At 35.6% G+C, this 19,792-nt stretch overlaps 2 protein-coding genes across 2 annotated transcripts; one reads left to right on the plus strand and one right to left on the minus strand.

Moving 5' to 3' along the window:
* The first annotated feature begins 1,173 nt into the window (after window positions 1-1,173).
* LOC110790499 (nuclear ribonuclease Z) lies at window positions 1,174-6,981 on the plus strand. The gene is made up of 8 exons (XM_021995288.2): window positions 1,174-1,641; window positions 2,818-2,980; window positions 3,116-3,186; window positions 3,310-3,405; window positions 4,041-4,154; window positions 4,854-4,922; window positions 5,005-5,079; window positions 6,580-6,981. Exons 1-8 carry the CDS (start codon window positions 1,408-1,410, stop codon window positions 6,652-6,654), a joined length of 897 nt encoding a protein of 298 aa, XP_021850980.1. The 5' UTR covers window positions 1,174-1,407; the 3' UTR covers window positions 6,655-6,981.
* Window positions 6,982-7,919: 938 nt separating this feature from the next.
* On the minus strand, window positions 7,920-18,967 carry LOC110790501 (probable aldehyde dehydrogenase). Its single transcript, XM_021995289.2, has 16 exons — window positions 18,730-18,967; window positions 16,719-16,798; window positions 16,263-16,366; window positions 16,035-16,102; window positions 15,814-15,871; window positions 15,590-15,703; window positions 15,121-15,204; window positions 14,646-14,750; window positions 11,650-11,763; window positions 10,506-10,637; window positions 10,336-10,425; window positions 10,128-10,217; window positions 8,999-9,208; window positions 8,779-8,889; window positions 8,309-8,388; window positions 7,920-8,221 (listed from the first exon to the last, which is right to left on the minus strand). The coding sequence occupies exons 1-16, from the start codon at window positions 18,813-18,815 to the stop codon at window positions 8,083-8,085; spliced, it is 1,665 nt and encodes a 554-aa protein (XP_021850981.1). The 5' UTR covers window positions 18,816-18,967; the 3' UTR covers window positions 7,920-8,082.
* Window positions 18,968-19,792: the final 825 nt, after the last annotated feature.

Below are 19,792 nucleotides of genomic sequence, written 5' to 3' on the forward strand. Positions count from 1 at the left end.
TATAGGAGGTGGAGTTTATTGCCCACATCATCAACACATATATTGAAATCTATACCTAGTATTTAAAAACTGAAACCATAGGTTAGAATGTGACATGTAATCGTATGTTATAATGTGACATGTGTCTTCACATCATCAATCTTCTGTTTTAGGAAAAAAAAAATTAAAATAGACAAAAATCAAAAGACATCATCATTAATGTACATGTCCTTGTGTTTAAAGAGGGAAAACTCAAAAGACTTCCCAGTATTTAAAAAGTGAAACCATAGGTTAGAATGTGACATGTAATCGTATGTTATAATGTGACATGTGTCTTCACATCATCAATCTTCTGTTTTAGGGAAAAAAATTAAAATAGACAAAAATCAAAAGACATCATCATTAATGTACATGTCCTTGTGTTTAAAGAGGGAAAACTCAAAAGACTTCCCCTCCAAAAAAATAATAATAATAATAAAAAAAAACTAAAAAAACTAAAAGACATTCATACAAATAAATAATCATAATTTAATAAGCTAAGTTAAATTGCTATTAATATTTCATAACTATAACATTAATAAACATTAGCTTTTACTAAAAAGAAGGCATAAAAAGCTAAACATCTGTCAGGATGACTCCTCAACCTCTCATCTTCAATGCACTCCTTATAAATAAATTGACTAACAACCATTTTCGTTACATCACTTGCACAATCAACTATATATAATCACACATTTTCAAAGGTAATGTGTGTTTTACTTTATATGTCTATTTTTTTTGTATGGTTAAATATCAATTTTCGTCAATTTATAATGATTATTTTAATAATCGTTTGTTTTTCTATTGACGTAAGATTATATGTTACATTATCATCATCTTTGATCGATTGTTCTCACTAAATATTGTTAGATTAACTTAGTAATAACCTTAACATATACATAATGTGGTTCTATTTATTTATATATTTATAACTTACATTAAGCAAAACTTTACAAATGCATATAAATAATTTAAAATTTCATAATATCTAAGTTATTGTATGTCGAGCAATATAACTATATAAATTCTTATAAAACTTTACAAAATGCTCTCGTACATTGCACGGGCCAAAATGCTAGTTACTTTATAATGTGTTTAAACTTAATTTTGTTACTTTAACTCTTTAAGTGTTAAAATGATCCGAATGCGACTCTGTCTAACCCAGTTCGAGGAAATTAATCAGGCACAAATCCGATAAATATAATATGATTCCAAATCTGAGTTAAAATAATCCAAATAAGAATGAAACGGGTAGAATATGGATTTTGTAAAACCCGACCGATCCATCCCTGCACGGCGGCTGCACCTGCACCCACGTAAAGAACTTGTCGAGTTCGTTCTCGTAAAAGTAGCCAACCGAGTCAAATTCCAGTGAAGGACTGTCAAAAAATGTCAATGGAACCGAACAATACCGAGTCGAATTCGGCAGCAAAGTCAGCAACAAAGAAGAAGAAAAGAGGAATAGAGATAGAAGGATACCCAATAGAGGGGTTATCAATAGGTGGCCAAGAAACATGCGTAATCTTCCCCACTCTCAGTCTCGCTTTCGATATCGGAAGGTGTCCTCAACGCGCCGTTTCACAGGATTTCCTCTTCATCTCACATGGTCACATGGATCACATTGTATGTCTTTCTTTCTGGGGTTTCCCTCCTTTTTCTTGTTTTTCAATTGTTTTAATTTGGTTCAATTTTTTTGAGCTTTAGTCATAGTTTTAATCTCGGTTTTTAAAATATTTTCTGGGTTCTATGAATAAATTGCAAATACTGATAATTATTCAATCATTTTAGTTTTGGAAATGTGGGCTGCTTGTGAATTGTATCTGGGTTTGCAATGAATTTCATGATTTCGAACAATGAAGTTTAAATTGGCTGTTAATTTATGAAATTATTGTTTTCTGTTTATTGAGTTATTGGGTTTTGTCTTACCCAATTTCTTCTTGTGATACTAAATGTAAACTTTCCTTTTAAGTAATCGTATGACAAATGGAACAGATTGTTACTGCATTGACACAATAGCAATCAAGGATATGTTCATGCGTTTCCTTTGTACGCTTCAGATTCACTAGTGGTGTATGTTTTTATGATGAAGGGATTATTAGTGTTTGGATGTGAATCCTAAGCTACAATGAGCAGATAAGGACACAATGGCAATCAAGGATATGTTCACGCATTTTTTTTTTTGTACGCCTTGAGATTTATTATTGTATGGTTTGTTGCGACAATGGAAGCAACTTTGTGACCTTCACATAGAAGTATATCCTTTCTTGACAATTTTAACCTACAGCATATCATAAGGTGTCCTTTGATATCGGTGTAACTCCTTAAAATTTACCCGAAAGTAAAGGATATCTGGTTTTTGGGATGAAGTATTAATTTAAGAAATGTGTTACAATAACACCAGAACTGTTGTGCATGAAGGTACAAGTTGCTTAGCTCCTCAAGTCCATTTATAATATCTCTTCCTTGGATGGAATTTTATCTTCACCAGACCTTGTAAAAGAGGCCTGGAAATATATATGTGAACAGTTGTTTTGCTTCAGGTTGTTGATTTATTGACATTTTACCAGAGCATCCCCAAATATGAATACATGCCTAAGTAGACAAATAAATGAATAGTCTTTTGCAGACACTGTTTTTTTTTTTTTGGGGTTTTCTTTGCAGTTGAAATCTTAAATGACTTTTTCTTCTCTTTTCCTAGGAAGCCGTATGTCCTTGAAAATATAGCTACGGAGTATTTTGTAAATTGTGTCCATCATCTTCTAAATACTATTTGCACCATGTAACATGATGTTGTATCAGGGAGGGCTACCTATGTATGTTGCAACTCGTGGCTTGTTTTCAATGAAACCTCCTACAATTATTGTGCCTAAAGCTATAAAAGAGGATGTGGAAAAGCTTTTTGATGTACACAGAGCAATGGACCAATCTGAGCTGAAGAATAATTTAGTTGGTCTAGATGTGGGTAATGTTTATAATTAGTCCACATTTTTTTTGTGTACACCCCTCTCCACCCCCCCCCCCAAAGGTTTCTCTCTCCCATGATTGTGCCAACAATTTCTACTTAATTACTAAGCGTGCAATGTTTTATAATTTCCAGGAGAAGAATTCTGTATTAGGAAGGATCTCAAAGTAAAAGCATTTAAGACATATCATGTCATTCCCAGTCAGGTACCAAGTAATCCCTTCATAGTTAATTAGTTATATTGCTTTTTAAGATCTTATCTGCATGCATCAAAGACATTCTCGAGCATATATCGCGTACACACTGCTCATTCATATTATATGTTGCAGGGATATTTAGTTTATTCAGTTAAACAGAAGCTTAAGCAGGATTACATTGGCCTTCCTGGAAAAGAGATCAAGGCTTTGAAGGATAAAGGTTTGGAGGTCTGTTTGGTAGTTGTGTTTTCAAGTTAATTGTTGCATACATGAATATATATTGATATGGTAGACTGTTATTAAAGAAGTTATGTTGTTCAATTCTGAAACAGCAGATTTCCTGTTCTCGGTTTATATCTGTATTAGTCGGAATCTAGGATAAGAAGCAAATTTCGGAAGAAGATAGGAAGGAATAAAAGATAACTTGTATCTGTTCTAGCAGCCTTTTCCTTTCTCGAGGTGTATCCCATCTATCGAGGTCCATCCAACCATTTAGGTCGTTTTTTGTAGGTGGATGTAGTTTATAACTAAGAAACAAACACAATACATTCCGAAGTACAATATATTCAATTGGCTGTTTATTTTTTGCGGCCCTCTTTATCTGTAGCGATATTAGTGATTTAGTATCTTTCAAAAGGGTCAGTTGTAGCATTTTAACTAGCTGAAATCCTTGTCCTTAGCCTTTCCTATTCTTGTACCCATATTGTTACAGATGCAGCTGTAGGTTTACATATTTGATGCCTTCTTGAGATATGTTGTGCCTTTGAAAAACTATGCAAATGTATTTAAGTGGTCAGCATACTTCTTTCTGATGTAATTGGTTCTGCATATATTTATCTGATGGATCAGTTACATATTGTTAGATTACTACAACAACTACGTCACCTGAGATAGCGTTTACTGGAGACACAATGGCTGACTTCATTGTTGACCCAGTTAATGTTGATGTGCTGAGGGCAAAGATTCTTATAATGGAGGTATCTGATTTTATGAGCCCTCAATTTTTAAGTTTTATTTAATGACTGATACTTGTATGATCAATGATGTCTGTGAATTGTGGGGTCAATGTGATAGTGGATTTGAGTTTCTTTGTTGTTTTGTTTGTGGAATTCCTGGGTTTTTTTCTTACTGTGTTAGCTGATTTTAAATCTATTATTTGGTTGTTAAATCTACATAACGGATGTATATGATGTTTGTGTTGGTGGGTTGTGATGTGGGAGGAATTGACACCAAAAAAGTCCCTTTCTCCCAATGTACGTTTTATGTTTTTAGTGAGTGTAGTGTATCTGGAAATCTCTTTTGTTTGCACTGTGAGTTTAGATGTGCATAGCATAAGCTCTATGATGGTGCTTGATTATGCTCACCACAGCTTCAATGTTAGTTCTAGAAACAGCCTCTGTTGGTGGGGTAAAGCTATGTTCATCACTTCATCTTATCCTCTCCCTAGTTACATAGCCCAAAACCCACTATGGCAGGGACTTCAGTAGGTTGTGGTTATTTAATGTCCAGGGTTGTTCGTATCCTCTATCAACCACCGTTTCAGTTTTCATTTTTCTTTCTCCATCCACTGGCATCTTCTTGGTACAACCGTACAAGTGTTTATTGACTTATTCTTTCAGATTCGGATGATTTTCTTACTTAACTTGGTGTGTTCTGTCTTTTATGTTGTAATGCAGTGCACGTTCTTAGACAACGCAGTTTCAGAGGAGCATGCAAGAGATTATGGACACACACACCTAAATGAGGTTCTTTTTATCCTTCCATTCCTGATAGTTGTAAGTTGAAGATGTATTTTCTTATGGGTTTCTTTTGTTCAACATCATGCAGGTTGTAAAGTATGCTGATATGTTTCAGAATAAAGCAATTCTTTTGATCCACTTTTCTGCAAGATACCATGTATATGTAAGAGCGCTAAAATTCCTGATTTGTTTCTTCTTTCTATGGGCTGTTGAACTTTTCATTCTTTGATGTATTGTTGGTACGTATGGATGTGAACTATGTTCATTAAAATAAATGTATGTAACTGAGGAAAGAAGACTTGGATAGTTGGATCTTTTGCTTCCTTTGTCAGTTGTCATCCCTTCTCTGTTTCCTGAAGTGTTACGTAGTTTTCTTTACTTTGCAGATCCTCCACCTTATTATCCCATTCCCATCCCTTTTCCCCCTAGTACGTACTACCCTTAGAGCCATTTTGTAGCCAGTAATAAATGGTGGGAATGAGAATAAATCTTAGTGTTATTTGGCAAGAAAATAACATCATGATGTCCATGGTAATGAAATTTGTCTCATACTTGGTGTTTTTCTTCATAAATTTGCATTCCCACCTAATACCACTCCCCCAATGGTAATGGATGGTAATGGAAATTTATAAAGAAAAAGAGAGAATTTTGAGTGAACTAGCATGGGAATGAATATTAATTTTCCTTACAAATTTACATACAAATTCATTCTCATTGACACCATTTATGGCCGGCTACCAAACGGGCCGTTAGTTGATCATGAAAATATACAAGATGTAGATATTATTAACATCTGATGATGCCTCGCCTCATGCCCTCATTAAATTCAGATGGTGAAGCTAAGGCTGGATGGAAATAATTTGACGATGAGCATTAATGTGAGGTGCTTTTTAGATGTCTGAATCACGCAAACCCTGAAACTGGTTTCAGTTTTGAAGTTGATTACTTGAAATTTGATCTTTTAATACTTTGGAAAACTAATCTCTCCTTCCTCAAACTCACAGACCGAAATAGGATGGTGACTCTTGGAACGTGAGTTTTCTAAGTTTGTTGTTAAGTATCGTTGGTTCTTTGATTGATGGCTGTGCTAGCCTTGAATAACTAAAGGACTGGGGTTAAGTTAATGAAGAGGCTAATAATTTTTTAGAGATGAAGGATTAAGGTGGCAGTGTGCGTAGTTGACTAGTTGGTGAGCAAGATTGATGTGTATTGTGTGCATATTTTACTGCTTGGCTTACTGTGCATAGAAGATTATGCTTACTCAGAAGAATTGTTCTTCTTTAAAAAAAACTCATGCTGAGCTAATGGCGTTGAAGAATCATTCAGGCAAATTTTTTCCTCCTATCTATTTCTGGGGTATATGAATCGGGATTTTGTCCTGTTTCCTGGATTAGAAATACTAGAGGAACTTTGGGATTCAAGCTGTAAATAATGGCGATTTAAAGGGGTTAAGTGTTAACTTTCTCAACCCGAAAGATGTTCACGTTTGCACTGTATTTATGTGTGATGCTTATTTTTGGACCTAAAATTGAAAATAACTTCCATGTTGGGTTACTTCATCTGACCCCTCTATACCATTGTTGAAAATCAAATCCTAGTGACTGCTATGTTACTGTTCTGCCGATGTTGTATTATTCAGCTATTAACTATGAATCTTTTGCAGGAAATTGAAGAAGCCATTTCAAGATTGCCATCAGCATTTGCTGGCCGGGTTTTTGCTCTCACTGAAGGGATATGAATCATACGATGATGGGTGTTTTAACTTTTAAGGGCGCTGTCAACTGCAGCCATTTACTTGTAGAACTAGTTGTTTTCGTGCATTTACTTGTACAACTTGTTCCTTTATCCTCCTTTTTACCCTGCTTAACCCTCCCGCTAAATATACAAGAAGTTACATGGTACATGAACAAAGTACATTGATGTGTACATATATCTATAGTTTTTAGTAGTTGATTTCAGTTGTACCAATCTTGAAAATATTTATCTTTTCATTTCTTGAGTAACACGATAAATGCACCACTAACATTGTTAGAGTGACTAATAGAGAGAGACTTGATACGCGAAAGTGTGTCCAAAGCCTCATTATTTATTATTATTAAATTATTATTATTATTATTATTATTATTATTATTATTATTATTTTAAATCTATGGTAGCGTTTTATAGAAAAATAAATTACCAAATTTGGTCTTCTATAATGAAGCACGAACAAAAGGAGAAGGAGAGAGTGCAGAGGTTGCGTAGGTGGCTGGCCGGAGGTCAGAGCTTGGGTCTGTGGTCTGGCTGGGGTTTTGTGCAAGCCGGTTTTTTCGGTGGTGGTGGTTGGTGTTGGTGGGTTCGTGGAAGAGATAGGCAGGTAGTTCGGGATTAGTGTTGTTGTGGGTTGGTCGAGAGAGTGAAATTTGGGCCTTTTAATTTTCTCCGTTGCCGGCTAATCTTTGCTTCAGCCTCTGACAATACCGCCACCATCTACACTCACCACCCACCATCTACACTCACCACCTTCCTCTTTTTTTCTCTTCCGCAACCCTGACAACACCACCACCACCATCGGGATAAGTGATGAATCTGAACACCGTAATCAACGACTCCCAATCGGAAGCAAGTCTCACCACCACCACCACCGGGATAAGTGGATAAGTGATGAATCTGAACACCATAATCAACGACTCCCAATCGGAAGAGAGTCTCAAAGAGTTTATATACTAATAAGTGTCTCTTATTTTCCTGAACTTATCAGAACTTAAAGTGAAAAGAACCTGATCTAAAGCCGCATACCACTTCTATTATGAGCACATTGCCATATCCCCATTTTTTCCATCAAGAAGACACAAGCCTCGTTTTAAGCATCACACAGCAAAGGCTCTCTACGGGGAGCTTATGTTGATTTGAACACTCTTTTCATTGACAAGCATGATGGACCTTACATAATGATTTTTTCTTGTCAACAATGGCAGCCTTAATGTTGTTGGTGTAAGATTGTAAGAGGCGACAAAATCATCATGCCACATGAATGAAAAATGTATACATTAAGCCTAATGTTATTTTAGTTACAGTGAAAAACGACACTGTTTTTATTCCTCTTCGAATCCACATCTCCGAACTACACTAACCTAAATGTAACGTAACTAACTCCCGTTGCCTAGCTTCCAATCATGCAAAAGCATCACGAAGATGGTGGACATTTCCACTGGGGAGGAACAGGACCAACATCGTAAATGATTTCTCTATGGCAAGACCACACCAGCTTTATCGCTTCTGGAGTTCCAATTCCTGCACCCCTAGGGTCTCCAGCAGGTCCAAACCTGATTTAATGTTTTGAGACATTTTAGAAGGAAATTTACCAATTCACCCACATAGTTTTGTAACATATAGTAAGATCTAGGGTTTACCAATGATTTTGTGGAGCTCCTGTAGTCCTCGCTCGTAGGCCAGCATAAGTGGTTCCATTTACTGTACTCCCAATAACTTCCTGCAATATCTCGAATTATGTGCCCTAATCAGAAATCTATGTTTCAACCATTTGAGTTTACATATAATCACTACATCCAATGATTAATGGTGACATCATTATATTGCCCTCATGGCTCATTCGCACCAAAAAAAAAAAAAAATGGTGACATCGACTAACCAGTTTTATCCCTTCAGTCATTTCCAAAAGTTATTTAGTCAGTAAAACAACATTTATCGCTTCAAATGCACATGTTTAGTGTTGATAATATGAATTCAGTTATATTTATAGTAGTGATTAGCCAGATTTTGTTTGATGTTATAGATATATGGGTGTTCACTCCCACAACCACATCAAGATTAAATGGAACGAAAAGCAAGAAAACAGAACAGATAAAAAAATCTATCTTGCCTGTAGGAATAACGGATCATTTGACACCACAGCGGCGGTTAAATGAGCATTCATCCTCTCTAAGGCCTCCAGCACCATTGGAAGTTGGTTTGCTCTATAGTCAGTGACAATCTGCAAGCACCGAACCATGAGAAGTAGATTATCAAGGCGGTTCTCTTTTGCAAATATCCACGAAAGATAACATGAAGTGGGGGAAGGTACGGAGATATAAACCACTCACCTGGAATGGTCCAAATATTTCTTTTGTCACAAGCTCAAAATTGTTGTCCTCCAATATTCCCTCCAGAGGAACATATACAGCAGTAGGCTTGAAGGCGCCATAAATTGAGGGTATAGTGTGATTCTCTAAAGCTTCACCACCAAATAGTATTTTCGATCCCGGTATTTTTAGCAAATTATCCACGTGCTCTAACATTGCATCAGTTGTAACCTGAAAGTAAACCGTAATTTGCTAAGGGTACTGCAGAAATGATGTTACACGCCTCACACATGTTGGAAAAATAACAAAATTCCTTTTTTGGGGTATATCATCTACTATTAGCTTTACATAAATAAATCACACGTACAATTTATGAAAGATCAACTCATAAGAAATCTATAGATAACAATACCTTTATCAAGATCAACCTATCCATATTTTAACCTCAAAAATATAATTGGGAACTCAAGACAATGTGCATAAGCTCCGTTCTATTTGACTGCTTTTGTCTAGACTTATATATTATCTAAACTTCTGAACTTATTTTATCTGGAAAAAACTTATTTTGTTTGAATTAAACTTATTTGTGTGTGAAAATGTCATTTTTTCCGAACTTATATTATATGAATTTAACTGAACCTATTTTGTCTGAAATAAGTCAAAATAAGTCGAATAGAACAGAGCTATAGTCTCAAATCAATAAAACAGAACTTATGCCAACTATACTCCGAATAGAACAGAGCTATAGTCTCAAGTACCTTAGTTGGACTCTGTGACATAAGCAGTTCAGTGAACGAGAGTACGACAGCTCATTGCAATTTTGTGGCAATCAACAAGGGGGAGTGGGATGAGAGAATAATATTTCTTTTCTGTAGGGGGAGAGGGGGAAAATCTTAAAACTCCGATCCTTTTGTTTGGTATGCGGTTGTTAGATGGTGAAATAAGTTTTACATTCATGCTCAAAGAAAAAAAAAAAAAACAAACAAACCTTCTCCTAGGTTTCAGAATTCAGAACATGAAAATGTCAGCTCCTAGTTGTTCCCACTCCTAACTAATATTTACTACAAAATACGCACATAATATTGGAATAATTCACTTTCATTCCCATTAACAGTCATGATTTTCATTCCCAAATTCCTAAAGAACTTACAGTAAGAACAGGTCCAATAGTTAGATTTTCTAGCTTCCTTCTAGCAGCAAGATCTTTCATCTTGGAAATAAGAGGAGTTGCTGACCAATTCTGCATTAAAAAATTCAGAAAAATATTATATTAATAGGCACATATCTTTGGTTTCACACTGGATTTACAGAACACATTTTCTTCCTGCAATATATCCGTTATATTCAATAGGGTTCACCTCATGCATGAAAAGGATGGACTGTGCAGAGCACTTCTGTCCACTGCATGCATATGCGTCTTGATCACAAACCCAAGCAGTATAATCCACCTGACACCAGGAGAAATGAATATGAGAATTGCTAAAGAAAAATCATACTAGAGATCATATGGGGAATGATAGAAACAAACCTCGTGAACATCAGGGCCAAGGATTTTCCAATCAAATCCTGCATCCTCTAATTTAACTCTTCCCTTTAGGTCCTCTGCTAATTTCTCTGCTACCCTAGAGCTTCCAGTGAAGAGGGTCATGCGAGGATTTGCCTGTTCAAGACATCTACATTTGTAAATAAAAATTTGAGTTGTTTTTACCATGTTCATTTAAAAGACAATATGGCCAATATAATGATCTCAAAGCAGGAAACCAGACAGAATTTAAAGCAAGGTCTAACACTATTGAAATTTCTTAAGAAGATGCTAAAAACAGCAGCTTTTGAAAAACAGATTTGATCTAACACTATTGAAATTTCTTAAGAAGTAGGTGATTAATACAGTCCAAAAGCCAACATGTTATCTGTGTCTAGTTAAGAACTTACAAATCAGTCCCCATACCCCTTCTCATGACTAAAATGCAATGACTTAATTACTACTATCAACTCTATCACATTACTAACCCACCAGTCCACAACGATCTCCGTAGTTCATCACATAACCCTCACCAGTCACCACTGATGAAATATCCACAAAATCCACAATAACTCTACACACCCACTGTTGCTTTTATCTCTGTCCTGACCATTATACAGGACTGTCCAAGATATAAGTGAACAGAAAGTTACATACTCAAATGCCCCTTCCCCAAGACAAAAAAAAAAAAAAACTCGCCCTTCCAATATGAATAAACCCATGCACTATATTACTAAAATACTTTTTTAGGGGGGAAATTTATTCTGTTTTAGCAAAGCTATATATACCACATTATGGATTTATGCCATTAAAACATTGCCTCAATTACCGAGAAAATTAACAAATATCATACAAAGAAGGAAATGCTATTACTTTTTGTCTAGTGAAGGAAGTAATTATACAAGTAGTACCTCACTGACCTTAAATATTGAGAAAACCCATCAGAGAAGAGTTTAGGAAATCAAAGTTATCCCAGATGGACTGTAACCACAAGTCACACCCCACTCCCCCCAACTCCAAAAAAACTCTTGCAATTAATATCTCTTATGGAAATAAAATGTTTCCTAAAGAAATTCATGTAATTTTTCGAACATGAGTTTCTGTAAGCAATAATGTAAATATCTTTTGAAATAGAGATCTAGAATGAAACCTCCATCAGCACTTTGTTCATTGTCTTGCCATCAGAGTTAATGAAGTCAACATCTTCAAGAGGTAACCCACATGAATGAAGCAGGCGCAACATTTGTTCCATTACAATGCTAACCTACAGAGAAAATATATGTCAGGAGTCTAAATAACGGTGTGATCACAAATTTAAGAACCAAAGCCAAAAAATAGAAGTTAACAGCAAACTAGTGGTGTTTTATCAGCATCTCTCTTTGCAATCAAGGAAACCATCTGCGGAACTTGTAGGTGTTTCTTTGAGCATTGTAAAATTTATACATACAATAAATATTTGTATGCATGACTGCAGTTCATAAATGCAGTATCCGTGACTTCCGGTCTACAATTAACTAAATCTCAATGAACTCTTATTTACTTCCTATTGTTTGTCAACCAATAATATTCAAATCAAGGACTAACAGAAACAAATTTATACAATTACAGGGCTAACACAGCATGCATCATACATTCATACCTATGTGCCCCTACCAGAAACCTCACTCGAGAATTGGGGTTGACTGTAGCCTGTAGGTATATGGGGTTTTAATAAGGTCAAATGGTTTACTTTCACACAACTGAACAACGCCACCCCTTGTTCCTCTTTCACACAAGTAACAACTGAACATCGTCAAATTATGTACTTTCACACAACTGATCAACCTGTTGTGGACTTGTGGTCCTTCATCAAGATGAATTCACCCACATCATACCTTACAGGGGGGAAAAAGACGAAGAGGGAAGAGGGATAGGAATGGATTCTTCCAAGGACTTTCAAATAGGATGACCATGACCTAAACTATCTATCTTTCGGACTTTCAGGGTATGAGTGTCCACAAAGGCCAACAAAGTCAAAGACCAATTTTAGGAATAGCATAAATCAAAGAACTTAGGTTCTTTCCAGAAGATGTTTGAAAACTAATTACAAATACACTCTTTTTAAACGTAATGCATCTCTGAAGACTGGCGAGGAAAGCTAGTTGAGTTCCTTGACCATTAGAGCCCCCACAAAACAAAACAAAAAACTCCTTTTAAGAAAACAATCTGCAGTACTCATTAATCTGAAACATGAGATATACTAAGCTGAAGAGATTAATGTTCGGAGTATAAGCTAAAGTACAACAAAGTCCAAAAATGTGTATCAAAGGCCCTTGGTGAATAAAAGACACTCCTGAACACCCGTAAATGTAAGAAAAAGACATGAACATACAGAGGCAAGACAGAAATGATAGAAGTAGGCATTAAAATTCTCAGTTACAATACGTTCATACTAGGCGAGAGCTGAGAGGGAGCAGCTATCCCCGCCTGTGAGTTGCTCACTGCTGGTCTCATAACGGAGGAGGGTTGTGGTAGGTTCGTGACAAAACTGACAACAAGTATAAAACTTTGTGACAACTATGAGCTTGATCCGAGATAATAAAATGTCTCTATGTCCAAATTGTATCAAGGTATACATATCAGATACAAGATTCACCACTTTCTAGAAGAGATTGTGCTACCTACATATCTACAACAACAAAATGAACAGCCCCAAACTCCAAAAGGCTTGAGGTTAGAATGTTGGATACTTAGATTTTTCCATAGAACAAGGTGGGCCAGCTTCTTACTATTTAGCAATTTAATCCCAGGAATGCTAGTCAGGAGAACAATAGTTAGTCTTTGAGATAAGGAAATATACATTTAGACTTCCTCAAGTTCTAACCACAATTAGACCACACCAGGTCGTAGTTTTTTTAGGTAATTGATATTGTACATCCTTTTCAAAGAGCAAAGAGTCTATGTTGCCCACCAGAATTGATTATCATAGTCCGGCTCCATCACCCCCAAAATCTCCAGTTCATAGCACTCGCTTGTAGCAACTTGCAATCAGTTCATACAGATGGATTTATCTCACAATTAGCAGACAATAGTGAGAACAGCACTGAATAACTGCAGACTTAGTTTCAACTCTAACTCCAATATCTCCCACCATATTTCTCATATCCCCTGACTCCAAGTAAATCTTTGAACGTATGGATCTAGAGGTGTGGATTCAAATTGTTCCTTAGGAGTTAAGGACTCAAGAAATTGAAAATCTTTCTCAATACGAACACCTTTTGTTGCATGATATATAGGTATAAATTATAAGTACTATTGTTTGAGACTTTGAGGTCTCATTGCTAACTGGTTAAGAAATTTTGCTTAGAAAACATTCCCGTCAACGGCCAATCAACACAGTTGACAATACCCTTATCTTTCACAAATCTGAATCTGATACTTCCTCCGTTACCCAAATGTTGCACCATTTGGATTTTTACACTATTCACACAATCACATTTGACCATCTTTTGTGATTTAAACGTAAGGAAAATTGTAGTATGTGCTATATTGTGAGCTTCTTATCAATATATACTTTACAAATATCAACTTTTTATAATTTTTATTTATGCATAATTCGAGATATTAACGGTCAAAGTCGTGCTTTGGAAAGCGTGAAACTAACTATGACAATGTTAGAGGAGGAAGTCTTTGACAATGTTGGAAAGCAGAAAGTTACAAAAAAAATCAGAATCTCATAGAAAGTGAAGAAAGGGGGAAGGGAATGGGATGAAAGTTAAGTGGACATTGAGTGAACACGTCTTTTCTTGAAACTATAGGGGGTTTGTGATGGAGTAAAGTGGGACATTTGTGGAACTCTATTAGAAGTTCTTAATAATACCAAAAGAGAAAAGGAAAAGGAAAAGGAAAGGATGCAGTTCTGAATAACATTCTCATTATATGAGTGGTACACGAACAACCTAGGTATATTTCTTTCTCTTTTTCATCGATGGTTGCATGGATTTCTGATTTATTACATAGGCCTGTGTGACCTTTGCATCTTGGCCAGTTTCTTGGAGAATCAACTGTTGTTGAAAATTATCAAAAAAGAGAATAGCATACCTTTGATTAATAATTAACATACATATAGTGTACTAACTATATCTGCGGGAAGACCGCTAAAGTTACCTTGCTATCCACTTTGAGAAGAGGTTTGTTTCCCATGTAAAGTGCACCCATCAACTGTAGCAGTGGAATTTCTAGAGGGAAATTGAAGGGAGTAATGATAGCCACCTGCAAACACAAAACTTTTTTATAAAGGCCGTCTAAAAGGCATTTTATTTGCATTTGGGGGGCATAGTAGCAGCGAAAATAATGGTCAACAGGATTCGGCATTTTCAGCTACAATGAGTTATGCACAAACAAAAAAAATGCATTTGAAGTTCAAAGAAAGAAAATGTGGTAAATAACGCAAAAACTTCCTTGGCATTCGTATCAAAATATGCATATTACAAAATCGCCAAGGTACAAAAAACATATAGATGAAAATTTTGCATTTCAATTATTCAAAATAATAGAATTGTTCCACTCAACAATGCTGCAATTTTTTCTGGTGTAAATATCTCAAAGTCAACAAGGGAATGAGTGAAAGATGGAAACATACTGGGCCATAAGGCCAACGGTAACCATGACTTTGCTGACCGAGATGATCCCCAGGTACTGCAAACGACCTTGCAAGAAAACGAACCTGCCAAATGTAAAAATAAACAGCGAAAACATATTAATTTGAGAATACAACTAGAAAAAAAGATCTGAATAGAGAAAATCTATGTTACTTGGACTCAGTATTGGTGTTGGACCCTGGTACGTGTCCAAATATCAAACCCGGCTACATTATTAAAAAAGATCATGTTTTTGGTCCAAAATGAAGTGTCAAGTGTCTGTATCCATGTTGTAAGATCAGACACAAGTATTTGAGGTAAAATGAAGAGGCTAAGTGATATAGGAGAAAAGAAATACTCCCAAAACAAAGACTCTAGGCCGCAGCCAACTAAAAATAACTCTTAGGTTACCATTCAATAATTAAATGCTGGTAATAATACAACTTTTTTGTTGGGACATTCCCAAGATACCTGGTCACCGGAGAAGTTCTCGAGAAATTTCTTTGTAACAGATACTTCAACCATGGCCTGCGCAAAACTCTTTGGAGAAACCCTCTGAATTAGCCTAGCAAAAAATTCTGCAACCTGGGAAAAAATACTAATAAATTTAGATAATACTACAAATAGGCAAGAATTATCAAAGAACTGATTGGTTCAGAAACACCAAATATGAAGATGAGCTAATGATACAATACCTCATCCTTAGAAAGCATTTCCGCTGCTTTTTTTGATATGACTCCATAGAGAAGATATCTGAGAATTCAGCCTCTTCAGATTAGATAATCTCAAAATTGAGAACAAAATGGCAAATAGGAAATCATGCGGAGAGAGCATTGTTCTAGTTATATGATATAAGCAAGAGCCACAATCATAACAGAGGAATGGAAGATATTAGGGGCATGACAGTGGCACAAACCTCTCTGGGTCCTTGAATGGATTATGAAGACCATGTTTAGGGCATCTGGATAAGCTATCTACAAATGGCTGAATAGGCAGTAAGCATGAAGAAAACATTAGTTGAGTATATGCATTCCATCCGAAGAGGAAGAGAGGAAGGACGGGTGAAATAAGAAAAGATGGAAATCCTTTGAAATATCACCGAATCAAGACAAGGGAACAGTAGAGTACCCTGACTATGACATACCTTTATACTTGATTCATCAATCTCCGAAACCTTAATGAACGGTTCACCATTTAATGGATCCACAATTGTATTCCAATTAGGGGATTTAACCCATTTCCCGTTCACTGCAGATTAAACCAAAAGTACTGTTAATGAGCTGCATAACAGAAGTTGAAGATACCAACCCCGAAAGAACATAAATTAAGAGCAACAATATCAGACACAAAAATTGAAGATTATAAGTTGCAGCTAAATTTATTCTTGTGAAAATGTGGTCAATAGCAGCAATATAATATGGCTAACATCTTCCATACTCCAGTATTGTTGGATTTTACAGAAAAAAAGTTACACCAAATAACCCCAAAATTTTCAGCGGTCAATTTAATTTTTGATAATACCTCACATCTACACTTTTCTAAACAGACATATATCATGTTCTTAAAAAGTTATACTTGTGTGAAATCCTGAGAAACATACCCAAGTTATGCACTGAAGCTGGTTCAGAACCACATATTTTGTCTGCATCTACAGTTTGAAAAGATTCAAAGCTCATATATCTGCACAAGAAAGAAGGGCAAAAAGGATAAGATTCAGGCTGAACGAATAAATGTGAAGGCATATTTATACTTTCATAAAAGATCATATGGAACAACTTAAGAATAAATTGAGTCTCTCATACATAACATGTAAAGTATAAGTGATAAAAATGTGCGTCAATAATACAAGTTGTTGTATATGTAATTGATATTAGAAAACAAAACAAGCAGAGGTTCTAAAGCACAAGTCCTATATGAAGCAACTTCCTTGCTTGTCTCCTCGTACCAATGCATATGTGTTGAAGCAAGCTAGTGTCACTGAGTGTTGTATTTCTGGTCTATAGTTGTGTTTATGCTTGTTGCGCGTTTAGGGAAGGTTGGCCTGGATCTATCCCGGAGGATTCATGGGCAGCACAGGTGACCTGCGCTCGTTACGTGATAATCAGGTGTCTTTATTATATGCAAGCATTCCTTCTTTGATCTAACTAACCCACCATAGCTGCAACTTACACATTTAATCAACCCCATAACGCAGAACGATGATTAGCGAGTTAGTTACTATTGATTAATGTACACAAGTACATTCCAAGACTTGCCACGCCTATAACCCAATTCGGTAAGTACAAGGAGTATCCTACACCTTAGTACAGCTGAAACCGACACAAGGATGCAATTCCAACTTTGAGATGTAATGAACTAAATGTCTAAATTCAACATATCACAAAAAAATATTTGCTGCAATGTTATACACAAAAAGGAAAATGAGTGTTTAGCATCAAGGGTTAAATCTTAAGATTTTTGGAGATAAAACTGTGCATGCCACATAGCACATGGGACCTAAGCCTGCCCAGGTCACCAGTAACACCAGGTTAGTACTCGATAGTTAGGTTTTTTTATGAAAATTCTTTAATATGAGAGGATCAATAGCCGAGTTTGTTGTTTTCTTACGCAGAGCGAGGCTACAAGCCTACAAGGGAATTTATTTTCACATTAAAGTAATGTATGAGCTCGACAATAGCCAGGAACCTGTATACCTATATAATTATACTGTTACAGGAACCTGATGCATGAACTATAGAATTTTCAACTAAGTACAAATTTCCTGACCGTAAAACAATAAGATCCAGCAATATGCAACAGAGGTTCGTGTATATGAGGCAACAACTTCTCCTTGCAGCACTCACACTGATTGGCGTTTTCGAAAATCCTAGCTTTTGTCAATTATTATTACCATGTTTGAGATACTAAACTGCATTGACTTTAGCCATTCTAGACTGCAGACAATATTATCACTATTTCTCATCTAAAAAACAGTCAATTAACTACAATTAGGCAATCAGCATAGCCAAGCAGACAATGGTTATCCACTTATCCTGATAATCTGCTAATGGAAGAAGAGCACACAGGCTAGCTATTGCAATAGTGATACTCTGCCAATGGAGGAAGAGTACACTATGGCTTAGACAGATGATCAAGTCATCAGTAAATCTACCATTTAAGAGTTAAGGTGACTAGTAATGTTAGTTAGGGCTTCTTCAAATTGAATTTCGGCTGCTAAACAAATTAATTCATCTCCCGAATCCTAATACATATTCTGAAATTTAACGCAATATAATACAAGTATACAACCACAACACATCTAACAAAAAGGACATGAAATTCAAACATAGAAGAAAAAAACAATGAATAATACAAAATTGAATCTTTAAACATGACATAACAATAACAAAAACGACAAAATTTCACACAATCAACCATCTAATTCAAAAGAAAAAAAAAACTATACTCAAAAAATTATGCTAAATTCTCATCATTACATAAAACAAACAAAAAAAACAAATACATCTTTCCAAATAAATTGTGCCCAGATAACCAAATTCATTAAAAATCAGCCTGTAAAAATCTATTGATCCTTTTGATCTTCGTTTAACCAATGGAAAAAAAACATATACCTTGGAAATCGACAAGAATCAAGCCAAGAAATAGCCTTTTTGGAAGCATTTTTGCTTATTTCTCTGCTAATTCCAATTCTAAACATGATGATTTCGAGTTAAACGGAAAATTTGTTTCCCTATTTTTCTCAGTCTCTCAACTGCTGAGACTGAAACTTTCTTTCAAGTAGGAAACTAGAAGGAGAAAATTGGATAAATAGGCCTTTAAATTTTGGATCAGGTGTGACATGACTCATTTTCTCTATCGTGTACTTCACAATTGGAGGTAGATTATTGAGGTAGAAAAGTGCGATTAAGTGATTACTTGCTGAGTCATAGTAGTACAATCAGGTTTTAATTATTGGGAAAAAATAAATCAACGGTAGATATGAAAGTATTATTAAATTTGTAGCAGGCAAATTCGTAATTTTCCTTTTTGCTAAGATGGTTGCGCGACAAGTGTTTGCTTAAAGATTTGGTTATCAATCAAATATTTTTTTTAATGGAATATGTAATATTTTATATTACTTGAGATTTTCAATATGATAAATAACGTAGTCGTGGTCTGTCCTTCAACTCGTGATTGACAATGTGGTAGTCTGGCCTGACCTTCAGTTGGTCGCATTGTCGAGCTTACATTTTTTTTTTTTTTTTTTGTGTGTTAGCATCCGGTTCATCCTTAGGGCTAATCCGGATTCGGGGCGAGTTCTAGGTGGTTAGGTTCCATTCCCCTCCCAATTATTGTTGCGGGGGATCGAACACGGGTTCTCCCTACCAAGTTCAGCCCCAATCACCACTGAACCAACAAACAATTGTCGAGCTTACATCTAACTAAGTGTTGTGAGCTAATTAAGCCGAATGACCCTAAATTTGAGCTCAATTCGGCCCCAATCATTGATTGTCTATCCACTTACCAATATCATTCCCTTTTTGTCAATGCACTAGTAGTATCTGCACGGTTGTGAATATTATCAAATTGAAGTAGATTCTTTGTATAATTATTTTGGTAAATGATCTTGATGTATAGTGATTATATATTAAAGCATGTTAAATTAGTGGCATATTTAAATTAAAAAGTTTATTT

The sequence above is a fragment of the Spinacia oleracea genome, chromosome 5, assembly GCF_020520425.1.
Source record: "Spinacia oleracea cultivar Varoflay chromosome 5, BTI_SOV_V1, whole genome shotgun sequence".
Classification (NCBI taxonomy): Eukaryota; Viridiplantae; Streptophyta; class Magnoliopsida; order Caryophyllales; family Amaranthaceae; genus Spinacia; species Spinacia oleracea.

What these genes read in the sequence shown, in the direction of transcription:
- LOC110790499 (XM_021995288.2), top strand. Translation starts at nt 1,408, where the DNA reads ATGTCAATGGAACCGAACAATACCGAGTCGAATTCGGCAGCAAAGTCA. An exon ending in TTTAGTTGGTCTAGATGTGG is followed by an intron (nt 2,981 to 3,115) that starts GTAATGTTTATA and finishes TATAATTTCCAG; the next exon opens with GAGAAGAATTCTGTATTAGG. An exon ending in ATCATGTCATTCCCAGTCAG is followed by an intron (nt 3,187 to 3,309) that starts GTACCAAGTAAT and finishes TATATGTTGCAG; the next exon opens with GGATATTTAGTTTATTCAGT.
- LOC110790501 (XM_021995289.2), bottom strand. Translation starts at nt 18,815, where the DNA reads ATGTTTAGAATTGGAATTAGCAGAGAAATAAGCAAAAATGCTTCCAAA. An exon ending in GATTCTTGTCGATTTCCAAG is followed by an intron (nt 16,799 to 18,729) that starts GTATATGTTTTT and finishes TTTCTTGTGCAG; the next exon opens with ATATATGAGCTTTGAATCTT. An exon ending in AGAACTTCTCCGGTGACCAG is followed by an intron (nt 15,205 to 15,589) that starts GTATCTTGGGAA and finishes TACATTTGGCAG; the next exon opens with GTTCGTTTTCTTGCAAGGTC.